The sequence below is a fragment of the Pseudophryne corroboree genome, chromosome 6 (assembly GCF_028390025.1).
Source record: "Pseudophryne corroboree isolate aPseCor3 chromosome 6, aPseCor3.hap2, whole genome shotgun sequence".
NCBI lineage: Eukaryota > Metazoa > Chordata > Amphibia > Anura > Myobatrachidae > Pseudophryne > Pseudophryne corroboree.
In genome coordinates, this window is record NC_086449.1 from 147,511,059 (window position 1) to 147,533,705 (window position 22,647).

At 46.9% G+C, this 22,647-nt stretch overlaps 1 protein-coding gene across 7 annotated transcripts in view; it reads left to right on the forward strand.

Moving 5' to 3' along the window:
• Positions 1-22,647, forward strand: part of FAM178B (family with sequence similarity 178 member B) — a 1,338,131-nt gene that overhangs the window by 1,037,668 nt on the left and 277,816 nt on the right. Inside the window, exon 16 of one of the 7 annotated variants that reach the window (XM_063931992.1) lies at positions 1,682-2,854. The exons of the other annotated variants lie outside the window; for them this stretch is intronic. Coding sequence (XP_063788062.1) covers positions 1,682-1,795 — 114 coding nt within the window. The 3' untranslated portion in view covers positions 1,796-2,854. Of the gene's footprint in view, positions 1-1,681; positions 2,855-22,647 lie in introns of those variants that run through there. 7 annotated transcript variants of the gene reach the window in all.

The following is a 22,647-nucleotide window of genomic DNA, read 5'->3' on the forward strand; positions in this document are numbered from 1 at the left end:
AAATGATATGGTGGTCACTATGCTGTTCTGTGTATTATATGGCCCTCGTTGATATCCTCTGTATTATATGGTGGACACTGTGATGTTCTCTGTATTATACATACGGTATTGACTTATGTTCTCTGTATTATATTGAAGTCACTTCTGACAGTCACTGATATTCTCTATTGTGTAGTGGTCACTGATGTTCTCTCTATTATCTGGTGGTCACTGATGCTCTCAGTATTATATGGAGGTCACTGTGGTGTTCTCTGTATTATATGGTGGTTACTCATGGTTACTGTATTATGTGGAAATCACTGGTGCTTTTTGTATTATGTGGTGGTCACTGATACACTCTGTACTATAAGGCAATCACTGATGTATTCTTTAATATATGATGTACACTGATTTTTCTATATTATATGGTGATCACTCATGCTTTCTTTTTTGTGTGCTGGACACTGATACTATCTGCATTATATGGCGATCACTGTGATGTTCTCTGTATTATATGGCGGTCACTGTGATGTTCATTGCGATCTTGAAGATATCAGCGCTGACCGTTCCGACACCTGCAGCTATCGATTTTGACAGCTACAGATGGCGATGCCCTATTTCCACAGCAGAGACAGAGTTGTCCCTGGCTGAGGCGGGTCTCGGCTCCGGACTGCGCAGGGGACCTCGCATGAGTAGCGAGATCCAGGACATGTGCAGTGGAGCCGGCTGGGCAGGGAGACACATCAGCACTAAACCGATGCACTGTGTACTCAGTGGGGCATCGCTGGAGGGGTGAAGTTTTCACTCCCCTGCTTCGGCAGACAAGTTGATAATACAGCTTCTCGATGTTCCTTCCTGCTTCACCTCCGTAATTAATCACCTCAAGTTGACAGAGAGCGTAGCTTCACACCAAATTTCAAGTTCACATCAGTTACGTATTCTGGTGTGAGTCTTCTAATAAGCAAACAAAGCAGAATAAGATGAGGATAATCAAAAGCAGTAAATGGAGTGGAATTTATTGTTTGTTTTCATTTCAGGAAATTTTAATTCCTGTCTGTTTTAAAAATCAGTATTAATTTTGACCTTACTCATGGTTCTGCTGATCATAGATGCCTTGCCATATCATTGATAAGCTTTGTCTAGACAGAGTGATGTCAGCATTTATTATTCACTGCATTGTCAATTTATACAGGAAAGACCATTTACTAATAAGCTCAGAGAATGCATTAAAGTAAAAGCATGCATCAATCATACTGTTGTGTGCCCTTTGCTACGTGTCTGCATTCTTTGTTTCACTATCCAAGAATATCTTATAGTAAGAAAAATAAAGAGTAATGGGACGGGAAAACAGTCAAAACCAAATTATGTTTTTTTTCCAAATGCTAATACATTCTTGTGCTAAATTTCTGAGATGCGGTAATGAGATCACAATAATTATACCTTTCTAATAGTAATGCAGCATAAGCAGAAAGCAGAAATACTGTTCTACAGCACGTAAAGGTACAAGCTTTTCTGTATCACAAGTACAGTACATGGGTATGTCTCGATATACACTACTTCTTATAAGCTCATTTTATTAAATCTGTCTCTGTTTATTTTTTAAAGTAATAAAGGTTTTAATCTCCCAAATCCGTTATTCCAAAAATCTATAGTTTTTTTTAATATTTCACGTGACCTGATACTCATTCTAATTGCTGTTTAGGATACTTTATCATACCCCCTTTCCCTGGTTCCAATGCCTGCTCTCCTCCCTGCCGCTAGCTGTGTGGTTATCGGGAACCTTTACTGCTGTTGCTGCCTCCGCTCCCCTAATTGACCATCCACAACTATCAGGGCTGCCGTCAGCATCCAGATCCTGGACCCCGCAGCCATCTTCCAGCTTCTTGAAGATCTCCCGACGGCCTCTAGATACTGGTCCCAGAGCTTACCCCGACAATGCCTCCAGGCTGCCTCTGGATCTTGGACCCTGCGCTGAATGTACTGACATCTACGTGCAGCCACCAGATCCTGGATCTTGTGCTGCGTTGATCCTGTCGTCATCTCAAAGTGTCCTCTCAAGATCCTGGACCAAGCGCAGACATCTCCCGGAGGCCTCCGAATCCGTGACCCAGCACTGAATACAGCCATCTGTATTCCTGCATTGCCTCCCAGCTGCTCCACAATCTCCTGAAGTGACTTTGTAAGCTTATTCCAACATCTACAAAAATTTAGAGACTCAACCTGTATAACAATTCTGATTTTGCAAGACAAGGGTTTCAGTATATAGGTTCATAGGCTTGATCGGAGTTGTGTCAAATTTATATATAAAAATATACCTGTACCGCCAACTTTCGTTCTATGTTATAACTGGTTCAGTATGAAATACCGATGGCTGGGATGCCGGCTGTCAGTATACTGACAGTGACATCCCGGCCACCAGTATGCCGGTAGCAGAGCGAGCGCAAGAAAGCCCCTTGCGGGCTTGCTGTGCTCGCCACGCTGCGGGCATGGTAGCTGGCTGCACTCGCCACAGGTTATATTCTCCCTCTATGGGTGTCGTGGACACCTATAGAGGAAGAATAGCCTGTCTCGCCAGCATTGTACCTCTGTGCAGGATTCTGGCGTCGGCATTGTGATCGCCGGGATCCCGTGCGGCAGTATCTTGACCGCTTCCCGTTATAACCATCAGAGGATTGCAATAGCAGATTGTGTACCAAGTAAAAATGCTATTTTATTAATGTATTTCGGATTTCTTGTATTCACTGTATTCAATTTATTTTCTTTCATTTTTTAAAATATGTTTTTCGATGTATTTTTCTTTTTTCTTTTTTTAGAATCTTGACTTGCGAGCCGGCAGTGCTACTCTTATTTCTTTTTGATGTTTGTTATTGTTTCTACGTCTTTTTCTCTTTGTATATACTTCTGAGTGATTCTTTTGCTTTCTTGCTTAATGTTACTTGTCTCCTATAAAATACATTGACTTATTTAATGCAGAGAGTGCTTCTGTAATTAATTAAAAAGACTTGATTTGTGTCTCCCTGTTGCAGAGAGAGAGAGCAGAGTATCCATGCTCTGGATTTTAGGGGCATAACTAGCATTCTGTTCAGCTATGTGTGATGATGCCATTGCACCCAATAGATGCTCTTAATAGGGATGTAGTACGGTATGCCGGCGCTCGGGCTCCCGGCGACCAGCATACCGGCGCCGGGAGCCCGACCGCCGGCATACCGACAGCGTGGCGAGCGCAAAGGAGCCCCTTGCGTGCTCGCTGCGCTCGCCACGCTGCAGGCACGGTGGCGCGCTACGCGCGCCACACTATTTTATTCTCCCTCCAGGGGGGTCGTGGACCCCCACAAGGGAGAATAGTTGTCGGTATGCCGGGTGTCGGGATTCCAGCGCCGGTATACTGTGTGCCGGGATCCCAACATTCGGCATACAGAAGACCACCCCTTAATAGATGCTCTTAGGGGCAGTACGGATGGTGTAATGGTTAGCATTACTGCCTCACAGCACTGAGGTCTTTGGTTCGATTCCCACCATGGCTCTACCTGTGCGGAGTTTGTATATTCCCCCCGTACTTGCGTGGGTTTCCTCCAGGTACTCCGGTTTCCTCCCACACTCCAAAAATATATACTGGTAAGTCAATTGGATCCCAACAAAAATTAACCCTAATTTGAATGTGTGCGTGTGTAATGTGGTAGGGAATATAGATTGTAAGCTCCACTGGGGCAGGGACTGACGTAAATGGGCAAAATATTCTCTGTAAAGCGCTGCGGAATATGTGTGTGCTATATAAATAACTGATAATAAATAATAATAAATAAATTTCTCTATCGTCCTAAGTGGATGCTGGGGTTCCTGAAAGGACCATGGGGAATAGCGGCTCCGCAGGAGACAGGGCACAAAAGTAAAGCTTTTACAGGTCAGGTGGTGTGTACTGGCTCCTCCCCCTATGACCCTCCTCCAGACTCCAGTTAGATTTTTGTGCCCGGCCGAGAAGGGTGCAATTCTAGGTGGCTCTCATAAAGAGCTGCTTAGAGAGTTTAGCTTAGGTTTTTTATTTTACAGTGATTCCTGCTGGCAACAGGATCACTGCAACGAGGGACAGAGGGGAGAAGAAGTGAACTCACCTGCGTGCAGGATGGATTGGCTTCTTGGCTACTGGACATGAAGCTCCAGAGGGACGATCACAGGTACAGCCTGGATGGTCACCGGAGCCACGCCGCCGGCCCCCTCACAGATGCTGAAGCAAGAAGAGGTCCAGAATCGGCGGCTGAAGACTCCTGCAGTCTTCTTAAGGTAGCGCACAGCACTGCAGCTGTGCGCCATTTTCCTCTCAGCACACTTCACACGGCAGTCACTGAGGGTGCAGGGCGCTGGGGGGGGGCGCCCTGGGAGGCAAATGAAAACCTTTAAAAAGGCTAAAAATACCTCACATATAGCCCCAGAGGCTATATGGAGATATTTACCCCTGCCTAAATGTACTAAATAGCGGGAGACGAGCCCGCCGAAAAAGGGGCGGGGCCTATCTCCTCAGCACACGGCGCCATTTTCTGTCACAGCTCCGCTGGTCAGGAAGGCTCCCAGGTCTCTCCCCTGCACTGCACTACAGAAACAGGGTATAACAGAGAGGGGGGGCAAAATAAATGGCAATATATTAATATAAAAGCAGCTATAAGGGAGCACTTAATCATAAGGCTATCCCTGTCATATATAGCGCTTTTTGGTGTGTGCTGGCAGACTCTCCCTCTGTCTCCCCAAAGGGCTAGTGGGTCCTGTCTTCGTATAGAGCATTCCCTGTGTGTCTGCTGTGTGTCGGTACGTGTGTGTCGACATGTATGAGGACGTTATTGGTGTGGAGGCGGAGCAATTGCCAAATATGAGGATGTCACCTCCTAGGGGGTCGACACCAGAATGGATGCCTTTATTTGTGGAATTACGGGATAGCGTCAACTCGCTTAAGCAGTCGTTTGCCGACATGAGGCGGCCGGACACTCAATTAGTGCCTGTCCAGGCGCCTCAAACACCGTCAGGGGCTGTAAAACGCCCCTTGCCTCAGTCGGTCGACACAGACCCAGACACAGGCACTGATTCCGGTGGTGAAGGTGACGAATCAACCGTATTTTCCAGTAGGGCCACACGTTATATGATTTTGGCAATAAAGGAGATGTTACATTTAGCTGATACTACAGGTACCACTAAACAGGGTATTATGTGGGGTGTGAAAAAACTACCAGTAGTTTTTACCGAATCAGAAGAATTAAATGACGTGTGTGATGAAGCGTGGGGTGCCCCGATAAAAAACTGCTAATTTCAAAGAAGTTATTGGCTTTATACCCTTTCCCGCCAGAGGTTAGGGAGCGCTGGGAAACACCTCCTAGGGTGGACAAAGCGCTAACACGCTTATCAAAACAAGTGGCGTTACCCTCTCCTGAGACGGCCGCACTTAAAGATCCATCAGATAGGAGGATGGAAAATATCCAAAAAGGTATATACACACATGCAGGTGTTATACTACGACCAGCTATTGCGACTGCCTGGATGTGCAGTGCTGGGGTAGTTTGGTCAGAGTCCCTGATCGAAAATATTGATACCCTGGACAGGGACAATATTTTACTGTCGTTAGAACAAATAAAGGATGCATTTCTTTATATGCGTGATGCACAGAGAGATATCTGCACACTGGCATCACGGGTAAGTGCTATGTCCATTTCGGCAGAAGAGCTTTATGGACACGACAGTGGACAGGCGATGCGTAGAGGAGTTATTTGGGGTCGGTCTATCGGATTTGGTGGCCACGGCTACGGCCGGGAAATCCACCTTTCTACCTCAAGTCACTCCCCAACAGAAAAAGGCACCGACCTTTCAACCGCAGCCCTTTCGTTCCTTTAAAAATAAGAGAGCAAAGGGCTATTCATATCTGCCACGAGGCAGAGGACGAGGGAAGAGACAGCAACAGGCAGCTCCTTCCCAGGAACAGAAGCCCTCCCCGGCTTCTACAAAAGCCTCAGCATGACGCTGGGGCTTCGCAAGCGGACTCGGGGGCGGTAGGCGGTCGTCTCAAGAATTACAGCGCGCAGTGGGCTCACTCGCAGGTAAATCCCTGGATCCTGCAGATAATATCTCAGGGGTACAGGTTGAAATTAGAGACAGAGCCACCTCGCCGTTTCCTGAAGTCTGCTTTACCAACGTCCCCCTCAGAAAGGGAGACGGTTTTGGAAGCCATTCACAAGCTGTATTCTCAGCAGGTGATAGTCAAGGTACCTCTTCTACAACAAGGGAAGGGGTATTATTCCACTCTTTTTGTGGTACCGAAGCCGGATGGCTCGGTAAGGCCTATTCTAAATCTGAAGTCCTTGAACCTGTACATAAAGAAGTTCAAGTTCAAGATGGAGTCACTCAGAGCAGTGATAGCGAACCTGGAAGAAGGGGACTTTATGGTATCCTTGGACATCAAGGATGCGTATCTCCACGTTCAAATTACCCCTCACACCAGGGGTACCTCAGGTTCGTTGTACAAAACTGTCACTATCAGTTTCAGACGCTGCCGTTTGGTTTGTCCACGGCACCTCGGGTCTTTACAAAGGTAATGGCCGAGATAATATTTCTTCTTCGAAGAAAAGGCGTATTAATTATCCCATACTTGGACGATCTCCTAATAAGGGCAAGGTCCAGAGAACAGCTAGAGATGGGTTTAGCACTATCTCAAGAGGTGCTAAAGCAGCACGGATGGATTCTGAATATTCCAAAATCCCAATTAATGCCGACAACTCGTCTGCTGTTCCTGGGGATGATTCTGGACACAGTTCAGAAAAAGGTTTTTCTTCCCGAAGAAAAAGCCAAGGAGTTATCTGACCTGGTCAGGAACCTCCTAAAACCAGGAAAGGTGTCTGTACATCAATGCACAAGAGTCCTGGGAAAAAATGGTAGCTTCTTACGAAGCAATCCCTTTCGGCAGATTCCATGCAAAGGGATCTGTTGGACAAATGGTCAGGGTCGCATCTTCAGATGCACCTGCGGATAACCCTGTCGCCGAGGACAAGGGTATCCCTTCTGTGGTGGTTGCAGGAGGCTCATCTATTGGAGGGCCGCAGATTCGGCATGCAGGATTGGATCCTGGTGACCACGGATGCCAGCCTGAGAGGCTGGGGAGCAGTCACACAGGGAAGAAATTTCCAGGGAGTGTGGTCGAGCCTGAAAAAGTCTCTTCACATAAGCATTCTGGAACTAAGAGCAATCTACAATGCTCTAAGCCAGGCGGAACCTCTGCTTCAAGGAAGACCGGTGTTGATCCAGTCGGACAACATCACGGCAGTCGCCCATGTAAACAGACAGGGCGGCACAAGAAGCAGGAGGGCAATGGCAGAAGCTGCCAGGATCCTTCGCTGGGCGGAGAATCACGTGATAGCACTGTCAGCAGTATTCATCCCGGGCGTGGACAACTGGGAAGCAGACTTCCTCAGCAGACACGACCTTCACCCGGGAGAGTGGGGACTTCATCCAGAAGTTTTCCACATGCTATTAAACCGTTGGGTAAAACCAATGGTGGACATGATGGCGTCTCGCCTCAACAAAACACTGGACAGGTATTGCGCCAGGTCAAGAGATCCGCAGGCAATAGCTGTGGACGCGCTGGTAACACCTTGGGTGTACCAGTCGGTATATGTGTTTCCTCCTCTGCCTCTCATACCAAAGGTATTGAGGATTATACGGCAAAGAGGAGTAAGACTAGTGGCTCCGGATTGGCCAAGAAGGACTTGGTACCCGGAACTTCAAGAGATGGTCACGGACGATCCGTGGCCTCTACTTCTGAGAAGGGACCTGCTTCAGCAGGGTCCTTGTCTTTTTCAAGACTTACCGCGGCTGCGTTTGACGGCATGGCGTTTGAATGCCAGATCCTAAAAGGAAAAGGCATTCCAGAAGAAGTCATTCCTACCTTGATAAAGGCAAGGAAGGAAGTCACCGCGAAGCATTATCGCCGTATTTGGCGAAAATATGTTGCGTGGTGCGAGCAGCGGAGTGCTCCGATGGAGGAATTTCAACTGGGTCGTTTTCCTACATTTCCTGCAATCAGGATTGTCTATGGGTCTCAAATTGGGATCTATTAAGGTTCAAATTTCGGCCCTATCAATATTCTTCCAAAAAGAATTGGCCTCAGTCCCTGAGGTCCAGATTTTTATCAAAGGAGTACTGCATATACAGCCTCCTGTGGTGCCTAAGGTGGCACCGTGGGATCTAAATGTAGTTTTAGATTTCCTCAAATCCAATTGGTTTGAACCACTAAAGAATGTGGATTTGAAATATCTCACATGGAAAGTGACTATGTTACTGGCCCTGGCTTCGGCCGGGAGAGTATCTGAACTGGCGGCTTTGTTTTATAAAAGCCCTTATTTAATTTTCCATTCGACATAGGGCAGAGCTGCGGACGCGTCCGCATTTTCTCCCTAAGGTGGTATCAGCGTTTCACCTGAACCAGCCTATTGTAGTGCCTGCGGCTACAGACGACTTGAAGGACTCCAAGTTGTTGGACGTTGTCAGAGCCTTAAAAATATACATTTAAAGGACGGCTGGAGTCAGAAAATCTGACTCGCTGTTTATACTGTATGCACCCAACAAGTTGGGTGCACCTGCTTCTAAGCAGTCGATTGCTCGTTGGATTTGTAACAAAATTCAACTTGTACATTCTGTGGCAGGCCTGCCACAGCCTAAATCTGTTAAGGCCCATTCCACAAGGAAGGTGGGCTCATCTTGGGCGGCTGCCCGAGGGGTCTCGGCATTACAACTCTGCCGAGCAGCTACGTGGTCAGGGGAGAACACGTTTGTAAATTTTTACAAATTTGATACCCTGGCATAGGAGGACCTGGAGTTCTCTCATTCGGTGCTGCAGAGTCATCCGCACTCTCCCGCCCGTTTGGGAGCTTTGGTATAATCCCCATGGTCCTTTCAGGAACCCCAGCATCCACTTAGGACGATAGAGAAAATAAGAATTTACTTACCGATAATTCTATTTCTCGGAGTCCGTAGTGGATGCTGGGCGCCCATCCCAAGTGCGGATTATCTGCAATACTTGTACATAGTTATTGTTAACTAATTCGGGTTATTGTTTAGGAAGCCATCTTTCAGAGGCTCCTCTGTTATCATACTGTTAACTGGGTTTAGATCACAAGTTGTACGGTGTGATTGGTGTGGCTGGTATGAGTCTTACCCGGGATTCAAAATCCTCCCTTATTGTGTACGCTCGTCCGGGCACAGTACCTAACTGGAGTCTGGAGGAGGGTCATAGGGGGAGGAGCCAGTACACACCACCTGACCTGTAAAAGCTTTACTTTTGTGCCCTGTCTCCTGCGGAGCCGCTATTCCCCATGGTCCTTTCAGGAACCCCAGCATCCACTACGGACTCCGAGAAATAGAATTATCGGTAAGTAAATTCTTATTTAATGAATGCAGCAACACAATGGTGTCTTCACTCATGCACCGATCATACCAAGGGGGTGATTTAGACCTGATCACTGGGCTGCTAACTTTGCTGTACTGCGTTCAGATAGTCGCCGCCCAAGGGTGAGTGTAAATTCGCCGTGCAAGTGTGCGATCGCAGGTGTACGCTGAACTGCAAAAATCCAGTCTGTGCAGTCTCTGCGCAGTCCAGGACTTACTCCTACAGTGCGATGAGAACGGGCAGGTCGGGGCCGGAGCTGACGTCAGACACCCTCCCTGAAAACGCTTGGGAACACCTGCGTTTTTCCAGACACTCCCAGTAAAACGGTCAGTTACCACCCACAAACGGCCTCTTCCTGTCAATCACCTTGCGAACATCCGTGCAAATGAAATTTTCGCACAATCCTGTCGCTGACCAGCGATGGCCTTTGTTGTTGGCCAATGTACGTACGCATTGCGGTGCATACACATGCGCAGTCTATTGCTGATCGCCCGCTGTGTGAAAACGCACAGCAGTGATCAGCTCTAAATCAGCCCCCTTGTCTTGCACACATGCACAAGAAATGTTTTTTTTTTTTTTAAGAACTCCAATGCTGTCTCCTTAAGTTTGCAACAACGCTTCCATGGTGACTTTACATTGTAAGAAATGATTAAAATCACACATTTACAAACATTTGATTTTAACAGTGATATTTTCAGATTTCAGTCACAGAGGTAAAATATATTGTGCTTACATTCTATTTACAGACATACACATCTAGTTTTAAGTCAATGACCTAATGGGATGTAATGCCGGTGATAATATATCAGTTACTGTGATAATCCACCAGTCCACACACTGTATTTCTGCACATCCACTCTGTAAACCTGTGACTTTAACTTATTATTTAAAGATGGACCTCCCTCCTAACATGGCAGCAGCTGCATAGGCGAGTATGAATAATGTGCATCTTTACTGTGTGTCTATGATTGCCACCACAAAGTGTTAATTTATACAAAGTATCTCCTAGTGTGTGTGTGTGTGTGTGTGTGTGTGTGTGTGTGTGTGTGTATTTGTGTACGCCTTATACATTTACATAATTATGTAAAAAGACATGCTAATAACTCTGATGGGCTAATGCAAGGCAAATATGTTAATGACCGTTTCATAACTATTGAGAATTAATATCAATAGTTATCCACTCTCAAAAGGTAGTTTCCAGTCCCCCCCCCCCCAAAAAAAAAACAAAAAAACACCGGTCTGTGTTAAACACAAGTATTACTACTTAGATGGTAGCAGATATGAGACCATCATATAATCAACAATATAAAAAATACGTAACATTTTGTCACCTTAAACACCATTTAAGAAGTTCTGTCTCTATGGCCCTCATTCCGAGTTGATCGGTCGCAAGGCGAATTTAGCAGAGTTACACACGCTAAGCCGCCGCCTACTGGGAGTGTATCTTAGCATCTTAAAATTGCGACCGATGTATTCGCAATATTGCGATCACAAACTACTTAGCAGTTTTAGAGTAGCTCCACACTTACTCTTCCCGTGCGATCAGTTCAGTGCTTGTCGTTCCTGGTTTGACGTCACAAACACACCCAGCGTTCGCCCAACCACTCCCCCGTTTCTCCGGCCACTCCTGCGTTTTTTCCGGAAACGGTAGCGTTTTCAGCCACACGCCCATAAAACGCCGTGTTTCCGCCCAGTAACACCTATTTCCTGTCAATCACATTACGATCGCCGGAGCGATGTAAAAGCCGTGAGTAAAAATACTTTCTTCATAGCAAAGATACTTGGCGCAGTCGCAGTGCGAATATTGCGCATGCGCACTAAGCGGAATTTCACTGCGATGCGATGAAAAATACAGAGCGAACGACTCGGAATGAGGGCCTATGTTCCTTACAACTTCACTTGCCAGCTAGTATAAGCATTACATATCTGTACTATAGGTTATTATTTGGATAATGATAACTGGGATTGACTTAAAGGTTTAGGGAGTCATGCCGAGTTGTTCGGTCGCTAGCTGCTTTTAGCAGCCGTGCAAACGCTAAGCCGCCACCCTCTGGGAGTGTATCTTAGCTTAGCAGAAATGCGAACGAAAGGATCGCAGCGCGGCTACAAAAATATTTTCGAGCAGATTCAGAGTAGCTCCAGAGCTACTCCTAGCTAGCGATCACTTCAGACTATTTAGTTCCTGTTTTGACGTCACGAACACGCCCTGCGTTCGGCCAGCCACGCCTGCGTTTCCCCAGGCACGCCTGCGTTTGTATCTGGCATGCCTGCGTTTTTACACACACTCCCTGAAAACGGTCAGTTACCTCCCAGAAACACCCACTTCCTGTCAATCACTCTGCGGCGAGCAGTGCGAATGAAAAGCGTCGCTAGACCTTGTGTGAAACTGCATTGGCTTTTGTGAAAGTACGTCACGCGTGCGCATTGCGGCGCATGCGCAGAAGTGCCGCTTTTTTACCTAATCGCTGCGCTGCGAACGAAAACAGCTAGCGATCAACTCGGAATGACCCCCTTAGTGTAGTGATATAAGGTAGGCTCTTGAAATAAAACGCGTGGTAGCAGAAACTGATAACTGATAGTGGGCATGTGACAAAACAATGATTGGAATCATTTATACCCCTTTTACACCACCAGCTAGTAACACGGGTTATTGCACATGAACGTGCATAACCCGTGTTGCTGGCTGGTGTAAAAAGGTTGAGTTGGAATAGTCCGGGTCGAGTGACCCGGTATTCCAACTCGGGAATTTTGCGGGGTTGAACACGTGTTCAACCCGGCAAACTGTGCAGTGTAAACGGGAGCTGGGTCAATGCGACCCGGCTTCCCGTTTACATTCTATGTGCGGGCGGCGCTTGGAGATCATGTGATCTCCAAGCGCCGCCCCCGTCACGTCACCGGCAATATGCCGGGTTGGTGACTCCAGTCTAAATGGGGACTGACGCTGGTCGCAGACGGGTAGCTCCCGTGTCAGGGCTCCCGGCTGCGACCCGCTTTAGTTGGTATAAAAGCGGTATTAGTTGTACTTGACTAACACTGTGTCACTGGGACAGGGATTAATGTGAATGACTAAACGTTCTCTCTGTAAATCGCTGCAGAATTTGTGTGCGCTATGTAATTACTGTTAATAAATAAAAACTAGGGCATAATATGTATAATTCACCTCTAAATAATTTATCTACACAGATGGATTCATACATTTGAAATTATGCTAAACAGGTTCAAATAGTTAATTTTAACAATTGAACACATTTTTGCTTATCTCCAGGCGATTATGAGTCAGACAGATCTTTTCCAGTTCTCTCTTTGTGTGAACTGGGCATAATTGTAGAGCGACCATGAATTCGTATGGAACTGTACCGTCTTGTGGGAATGTCGTTGGGAGTGTCTTGGGTGCTGTATTGAGTCGTGCGTACAGAGAAGTGACTACTGTTTCTGTCTGATTTCTTCCACCCAGCATGGGGCAAGTGCCATACTAATGGTGATGGTTGTGGCTGTGGACGGAAAAATATTGGACGGTGCAGATTCCCACTTGAAGCAAACGGAATCCTGCATTAGCATATGGTAGTAAGGGGTCTATGTTCTAAGCTTTGGAGAGTGATAAAGTACCAGCCAATCAGCTCCTAACTGCCATGTTACAGTCTGTGTTTGAAAAATGACAGGAGCTGATTGATTGGTACTTTATCTCTCTTCAAGGCTTAGTACAAGGCTTCAGCGACTCAGAATCAGGCCCACAGTGTTCAACCTCATATATAAATAAGAATATGTCACTTAAGGGGACATTTACTAAGCAGTGATAAGAGCGGAGAAGTGAGACAGTGGAGAAATTGCCCATGGCAACCAATCAGCAATGAAGTAACATCTATAATTTGCATACTATAAAATTATACAGAGCTGCTGATTGGTTGATGGTGCAACTTCTCCACTGGCTCACTTCTCCGCTCTCATCACTGCTTAGTAAATGTCCCCCTTAATCCCTATGTTTATCTAGCACTACAAATCACAAGCTTTCAATTACTTTTTCAGTCCATTTCTTTAAGATTTGACCATAAATAGTAATGGGCCCTACACACTGGCCGATATTTTGAAAGATATGAACGATCTCGTTCATAAATGAACGAGATCTCGTTCATATCTTTCAGTGTGGAGACTTAAGCGATGAACGATGCGCGTCCCCGCGCTCGTTCATCGCTGGTCTCCTGTCGGCTGTGCATGCAGGCCAATATGGACGATCTCGTCCATATTTGCCTGCACGTCTATGGAGCCGGGTGACGGGGGGAGTGAAGAAGCTTCACTCCCCCCGTCACTGCCCCCCCCGCCGCCGGGTCGCTCGTCGGCCGTATCGGCCGTCGGGCACCTCGGCCAGTGAGTAGGGCCCATAACTCTATTGTCACTTGCTGTAAGTTACTGGGATATTTTTCTGGCGTTTGATGGTAAAAATAATTATCTTCTCCATGGAGTGTTACAGATATTGCCACCTACTTTCTGCTGTGCTCTGCTTGCTTAATCTATGTTAATTCGTGTTTTTGATGTAAGATTAATAGCAATTGAATTCTTTAACTATAAATATAAATCAAATATGCAGGAATAGTTCTTAAATTATTTAAACTGGATTCAAAGAAATGCCACTCCTTATCTATTCCTCATTTATGACACTACCTAGGATTTGCTGCTATTTGATCAAAGAGCCAGTGGAAGAAGGTTAAGTAAAGTATCCTGATATGGCACCCAGGATTAAGATACTGTATATGATTGATTATATTTAAATCATGTTCTGTATAAGATATACTTTAAAAATAATTAGCAATATGGTGGCTCCATTAGTTGACATAAAATCAACACAGCAAGATTTAAAGACAAAAAAGTAATAGTGCAAGTGTTAAATGAATAGTGTATGAGAAGGTGGAGAGTGGGCTGTGGGTCCTTTTACCAGTATAATATAGAACACACACAAAACCATATACATTTCCCATGAGGGTCATCATTAGGATTTTATATAAAAAAAATGTATACACAAAGTAACTCCATGCTAAAAACAAGTAATGTTACTAACATTAAACATAATGAATTCGTCTGCGGATCCGCTTTGTCAGTCCCTTCATTGGCTACCGGTATTCTGCCGTATTCAGTACAAAACACTTTTACTTACATACAAGGCTATTAACCAAATTGAACCAAAATACATCTCTTCACTCATCTCAAAATATCTCCCTACCCGACCTCTTCACTCTGCACAAGATCTGCGTCTCATCCACACGTATTACTTGCTCCCACTCAAAATTACAAGACTTTTTCCGGCCTGCACCCACTCTGTGGAATACCGTCCCACACACAATAAGACTCACCTCTAGTCTCCAAACCTTCAAGCATTCCCTGAAAACTAACTTCTTCTGGCAAGCTTATCAAATTCCGTACCCACCCACATAACCTTCAATGCCTCCCTATCTAATTACATCACCTCTGTATAGCCCACACATAACCTCACATATTTTGTGGCCAATTCAGTAAGTATAGCAAAGTCTGCTAATCAGCAGAATTTGATATCCTTTTGCACGCATGCTGGGGGCCGCCCAGCATGCTGAACGACGCCTCCCCCCCCCTACAAGTAGAAATTGCGATCGCATCGCAATTTCTGCTTGTCAGCAGAAACTAAGGTTGACTCCTGCCGGCGCAGCTTAGCCTTTGGCCGCAGGAGTCCCAGCGCCATCTTACCTGTCGCGGTGGCTAAGTGTGACGTCATGCAGCCGCCACGCCCCCGTTCGCGCCGTACAGCCCACCGTTCGGGTTGCCCCGCCCCCACAACGACCCATTTCCTCCCTGAAAACGGAGCGTTGCCTCCCCCCTCCCACCCCGCGACCGCCACTACCTTATTGACAGGCAGAGGCGACCGCATTTTCTGCGGCCCCCCTGCCGAAAATCCAGAAACATGCGCAGTAGGGCCCGCTGCGCATGCACCCGCGGCACCCCCGCAAAAAATTCCGTCCGGATCGCGATTTGCTATCCGACCTGAATTAGCCCCTTTGTCTTTCTTCTCTTTCACATCCTCCTGACCCTTGGCCCACATTGCTGGGTGACCATATCATACAGCCCATTAAGAACCTAGAAATCTGGCAGGACCATTATGCAGTAGGTAGCATCTATCCTTATGTATCGATGCCTATTTCCAGGGGCGGATTGGGAACAAAAAGCGGCCCTGGAAAAATTTGTACTAGTGGCCCCACATGGGCAGCACCAGAGGTGTAAGGTCTGGCCATGGGCCATGGCAGCAGCACCCTCCCCCCCAAGACTTTTCAGATAGTGGGCATGTCTAGCATCAAGGGGGAAGTTAAAAGGAAATAAAATGAAATATTATGAGCACATTATATGATACACCTTTAGAATTTAGGAAACTATATAATTCTTTAGAAAAATATATTTTCTTGCTTATTACACCAACCGTTTCCCAATCACTATTCACTCAATGTTATATGTCAGCCAAGCAGGCTGACAGAGCATACACTAGATCATCTGCAATCACAGGCTAAGTGGCAAAGTAATTTTCATATATGCAAATTATTTTGCATCTTATTCATTATGTCTATAAATAGGACGACATGTCCTCAAACAAAACAGGCCCCACGGGTGTGCCGGCCCACCGGGAATCTTCCCTGTACATTGTAAGCTTGCGAGCAGGGCCTTCCTACCTCTATGTCTGTCTGTTTTTACTCAGTTTTGTTCTACTACTGTTATTCCAGTTGTAAAGCTCCACAGAATATGCTGCGCTATATAAGAAACTGTTAATAAATAAATAAGTGAATCTTTCATTACCCTACCCTGACATAAAAAATAAAAAAAAAGGATGAATCAATCTTCAAAAGCTGACACACTTGGGCGAACAAACAAAAAAAAATTTACTTTAAAAGAAGCCATATCCCAGCATAATGAATGCAACATTTCCATGTGTGTGGATGTGGTCTCTGGAAAAAAATAATAAGCTGTACTTTTTTTTCTCTAACGTCCTAAGTGGATGCTGGGGACTCCGTAAGGACCATGGGGAATAGCGGCTCCGCAGGAGACTGGGCACATCTAAAGAAAGCTTTAGGACTATCTGGTGTGCACTGGCTCCTCCCCCTATGACCCTCCTCCAAGCCTCAGTTAGATCTCTGTGCCCGAACGAGAAGGGTGCACACTAGGGGCTCTCCTGAGCTTCTTAGTGAAAGTTTAGTTTAGGTTTTTTATTTTCAGTGAGACCTGCTGGCAACAGGCTCACTGCATCGAGGGACTAGGGGGAGAAGAAGCGAACTCACCTGCGTGCAGAGTGGATTGGGCTTCTTAGGCTACTGGACATTAGCTCCAGAGGGACGATCACAGGCCCAGCTTGGATGGGTCCCAGAGCCGCGCCGCCGGCCCCCTTACAGAGCCAGAAGGCAGAAGAGGTCCGGAAAATCGGCGGCAGAAGACGTCCTGTCTTCAACAAGGTAGCGCACAGCACTGCAGCTGTGCGCCATTGCTCTCAGCACACTTCACACTTCGGTCACTGAGGGTGCAGGGCGCTGGGGGGGGGCGCCCTGAGACGCAATAAAAACACCTTGGATGGCAAAAAATGCATCACATATAGCTCCTGGGCTATATGGATGCATTTAACCCCTGCCAGAATCCATAAAAAAGCAGGAGAAAAGTCCGCGAAAAAGGGGCGGAGTCTATCTCCTCAGCACACTGGCGCCATTTTCCCTCACAGCTCCATTGGAGGGAAGCTCCCTGGCTCTCCCCTGCAGTCACTACACTACAGAAAGGGTTAAAAAAGAGAGGGGGGCACTAATTGGGCGCAGTATTAACTATACAGCAGCTATAAGGGGAAAAACACTTATATAAGGTTATCCCTGTATTTATATAGCGCTCTGGTGTGTGCTGGCAAACTCTCCCTCTGTCTCCCCAAAGGGCTAGTGGGGTCCTGTCCTCTATCAGAGCATTCCCTGTGTGTGTGCTGTATGTCGGTACTTTTGTGTCGACATGTATGAGGAGAAAAATGATGTGGAGACGGAGCAGATTGCCTGTAATAGTGATGTCACCCCCTAGGGGGTCGACACCTGAGTGGATGAACTGTTGGAAGGAATTACGTGACAGTGTCAGCTCTGTATAAAAGACAGTGGTTGACATGAGACAGCCGGCTACTCAGCTTGTGCCTGTCCAGACGTCTCATAGGCCGTCAGGGGCTCTAAAGCGCCCGTTACCTCAGATGGCAGATATAGACGCCGACACGGATACTGACTCCAGTGTCGACGGTGAAGAGATGAATGTGACTTCCAGTAGGGCCACACGTTACATGATTGAGGCAATGAAAAATGTTTTACACATTTCTGATAATACGAGTACCACCAAAAAAAAGGGGTATTATGTTCGGTGAGGAAAAACTACCTGTAGTTTTCCTGAATCTGAGAAATTAAATGAGGTGTGTGATGATGCGTGGGTTTCCCCCGATAACAACTGATAATTTCTAAAATGTTATTGGCATTATATCCTTTCCCGCCAGAGGTTAGGGTGCGTTGGGAAACACCCCCTAGGGTGGATAAAGCGCTCACACGCTTGTAAGGGCTCTACCTTCGCCTGAGATGGCCGCCCTTAAGGATCCTGCTGATAGAAAGCAGGAGGGTATCCTAAAAGGTATTTACACACATACTGGTGTTATACTGCGACCAGCAATCGCCTCAGCCTGGATGTGCAGTGCTGGGTTGGCGTGGTCGGATTCCCTGACTGAAAATATTGATACCCTAGATAGGGACAGTATATTTTTGCCTATAGAGCATTTAAAAGATGCATTTCTATATATGCGTGATGCACAGCTGAATATTTGCCGACTGGCATCAAGTCTAAGCGCGTTGTCCATTTCTACAAGTAGAGGGTTATGGACACGTCAGTGGTCAGGTGATGCGCATTCCAAACGGCATTTGGAAGTATTGCTTTATTAAGGGAGGAGTTATTTGGGGTCGGTCTTTCAGACCTGGTGGCCACGGCAACAGCTGGGAATTCCACGTTTGTACCCCAGGTCGCCTCTCAACACGAGAAGACGCCGTATTATCAGGCGCAGTCTTTTCGTGGACAAGCGGGCAAAAGGTTCCTCATTTCTGCCCCGTGACAGAGGGAGAGGAAAAAGGCTGCAGAAATCAGCCAGTTCCCAGGAACAGAAACCCTCTCCCGCCTCTGCCAAGCCCTCAGTATACGCTGGGGCTTTACAAACAGAATCAGGCACGGTGGGGGGCCCGTCTCAATGAATTTCAGCGCGCAGTGGGCTCACTCGCAAGTAGACCCCTGGATCCTTCAGGTGATATCTCAGGGGTACAAATTAGAATTCGAGACGTCTCCCCCTCGTCGTTTCCTAAAGTCGGCTTTACCGATGTCTCCTTCTGACAGGGAGACAGTTTTGGAAGCCATTCACAAGCTGTATTCCCAGCAGGTGATAATCAAGATACCCCTCCTGCAAGGAACGGGGTATTATTCCACACTGTTGTGGTACCGAAGCCGGACGGCTCGGTGAGACCGATTCTAAATCTAAAATCTTTGAACACTTACGTACAGAGGTTCAAATTCAAGATTGAGTCACTCAGAGCAGTGATTGCGAACCTGGAAGAAGGGGACTACATGATGTCTCGGGACATCAAGGATGCTTACCTTCATGTCAAAATTTACCCTTCTCACCAAGGGTACCTCAGGTTTATGGTACAGAACTGTCACTATCAGTTCAGACGCTGCCGTATGGATGGTACACGGCACCCCGGGTCTTTACCAAGGTAATGGCCGAAATGATGATATTCCTTCGAAGGAAGTGAATTTTAGTTATCCCTTACTTGGACAATTCCCTGATAAGGGTAAGATCCAGGGAACAGTTGGAGGTCGGTGTAGCACTATCTCAGGTAGTGTGGCGGCAGCACGATTGGATTCTCAATATTCCAAAATCGCACCTGGTTCCGACGACGTGTCTTCTGTTCCTAGGGATGATCCTGGACACAGTCCAGAAAAAGGTGTTTCTCCCGGAGGAGAAAGCCAGGGAGTTATCCGAGCTAGTCAGGAACCTCCTAAAACCGAGCCAAGTCTCAGTGCATCAATGCACAAGGGTTCTGGGTAAAATGGTGGCTTCCTACGAAGCAATCCCATTCGGCAGATTCCACGCAAGAACTTTCCAGTGGGACCTGCTGGACAAATGGTCAGGGTCGCATCTTCAGATGCATCAGCGGATAACCCTGTCACCAAGGACAAGGGTGTCCCTCCTGTGGTGGTTGCAGAGTGCTCATCTTCTAGAGGGCCGCAGATTAGGCATTCAGGACTGGGTCCGGGTGACCACGGATGCCAGCCTGCGAGGCTGGGGAGCAGTCACACAGGGAAGGAATATCCAGGGCTTATGGTCAAGCCTGGAGTCATCACTTCACATAAATATCCTGAAGCTAAGGGACATTTACAATGCTCTAAGCTTAGCAAGACCTCTGCTTCAAGGTCAGCCGGTGTTGATCCAGTCGGACAACATCACGGCAGTCACCCACGTAAACAGACAGGGTGGCACAAGAAGCAGGAGGGCAATGGCAGAAGCTGCAAGGATTCTTCGCTGGGCGGAAAATCATGTGATAGCACTGTCAGCAGTATTCATTCCGGGAGTGGACAACTGGGAAGCAGACTTCCTCAGCACGACCTCCACCCGGGAGAGTGGGGACTTCACCCAGAAGTCTTCCACATGATTAAAAACTCGACAGGTATTGCGCCAGGTCCAGGGACCCTCAGGCAATAAGCTGTAGACGCTCTGGTAACACCGTGGGTGTACCAGTCAGGGTATGTGTTCCCTCCTCTGCCTCTCATACCCAAGGTACTGAGATTGATAAGATGGAGAGGAGTAAGCACTATATTCGTGGTTCCGGATTGGCCAAGAAGGACTTGGTAACCGGAACTTCAAGAGATGCTCACGGAGGATCCGTGGCCTCTACCTCTAAGAAGGGACCTGCTCCAGCAACGACCCTGTCTGTTCCAAGACTTACCGCGGCTGCGTTTGACGGCATGGCGGTTGAACGCCGGATCCTGAAGGAAAAAAGGCATTCCGGATGAAGTCATCCCTATCCTGATCAAAGCCAGGAAGGATGTAACCGCAAAAACATTATCACCGCAATTGGCGAAAATATGTTGCGTGGTGCGAGGCCAGTAAGGCCCGACGGAGGAAATTCAACTGGGTCGATTCCTACATTTCCTGCAAACAGGAGTGTCTATGGGCCTGAAATTGGGGTCCATTAAGGTTCAAATTTCGGCCCTGTCAATTTTCTTCCAAAAAGAACTAGCTTCAGTCCCTGAAGTTCAGACGTTTGTAAAAGGGGTACTGCATATACAGCCTCCTTTTGTGCCTCCAGTGGCACTTTGGGATCTCAATGTAGTTTTGGGTTCCAAAAGTCACATTGGTTTGAACCACTTAAATCTGTGGAGTTAAAATATCTCACATGGAAAGTGGTCATGCTGTTGGCCCTGGCCTGGGCCAGGCGCGTGTCAGAATTGGCGGCTTTATCCTGAAAAAGCCCTTATCTGATTTTCCATTCGGACAGGGCGGAATTGAGGACTCGTCCTCAGTTTCTCCCCAAGGTGGTTTCAGCGTTTCACCTGAACCAACCTATTGGTGGTGCCTGCGGCTACTAGGGACTTGGAGGCCTCCAAGTTGCTAGACGTTGTCAGTGCTCTGAAAATATATGTTTCCAGGACGGCTGGAGTCAGGAAATCTGACTCGCTGTTTATCCTGTATGCACCCAACAAGCTGGGTGCTCCTGCTTCTAAGCAGACTATTGCTCGTTGGATTTGTAGTACAATTCAGCTTGCACATTCTGTGGCAGGCCTGCCACAGCCAAAAATCTGTAAATGCCCACTCCACAAGGAAGGTGGGCTCATCTTGGGCGGCTGCCCGAGGGGTCTCGGCTTTACAACTTTGCCGAGCAGCTACTTGGTCAGGAGCAAATACGTTTGTAAAATTCTACAAAATTGATATCCTGGCTGAGGAGGACCTGGAGTTCTCTCATTTGGTGCTGCAGAGTCATCCGCACTCTCCCGCCCGTTTGGGAGCTTTGGTATAATCCCCATGGTCCTTACGGAGTCCCCAGCATCCACTTAGGACGTTAGAGAAAATAAGAATTTACTTACCGATAATTCTATTTCTCATAGTCCGTAGTGGATGCTGGGCGCCCATCCCAAGTGCGGATTGTCTGCAATACTTGTACATAGTTATTGTTACAAAAATCGGGTTATTATTGTTGTGAGCCATCTTTCAGAGGCTCCTCTGTTATCATGCTGTTAACTGGGTTCAGATCACAAGTTATACGGTGTGATTGGTGTGGCTGGTATGAGTCTTACCCGGGATTCAAAATCCTTCCTTATTGTGTACGCTCGTCCGGGCACAGTATCCTAACTGAGGCTTGGAGGAGGGTCATAGGGGGAGGAGCCAGTGCACACCAGATAGTCCTAAAGCTTTCTTTAGATGTGCCCAGTCTCCTGCGGAGCCGCTATTCCCCATGGTCCTTACGGAGTCCCCAGCATCCACTACGGACTATGAGAAATAGAATTATCGGTAAGTAAATTCTAATTTTTTTTTGTAGAAGATACAAAATATTTCTATGCAGTTTCATCAAATTAATGTTTATTATATCTAGAAGTTAACGCTAAATCAATTAATATTTTCAAACAAACTGTTTCGCTAGTAAAGTGCAGTCACAAGATGTTAGGTATTCACAACCCCTTTATACACCCCAGAAGTGTCAGCAACATTTAATAAGGGCACTGGTATTGTTAAAAGGTCTTAGCCACACCCTCACACCCTTGGCCACACCCCCACCCCTAACACCAGACTCTAATGTTCTGGTGGCCTTACTTGGACTACATGTGTTAGTCAGGGATGTGTGGTGAGGTAAATGGCTCAGGAGGCATTGGCTAGTACCAGAGCCAGATTTGCGCGCAATATATGAGCCAAAGGGTACATGTGGGCATTATACACAGGTGCAGCAGTATAAACTCCTGAAAATTTGGTGGGTTTTGATCAGAGATGTGCGGAAAAGATAGGACAAAGGGTAGTATACAATTAGCTCAGTTTATTCGCCTAGGAGAAAGAACTGAGCTTTTTTGCTATTTTTAGGGCGAATGGAGATTCGCCCTATGCAATAGCAGGGCCGGATTTTTGCTTAAGTGAAAAATTCCAACACTGTCGAAAAACACGTGGATCGGCGAATTCACTCCCGATCCACGTGTTTTGGCGAATCTGCAAGCGGTTT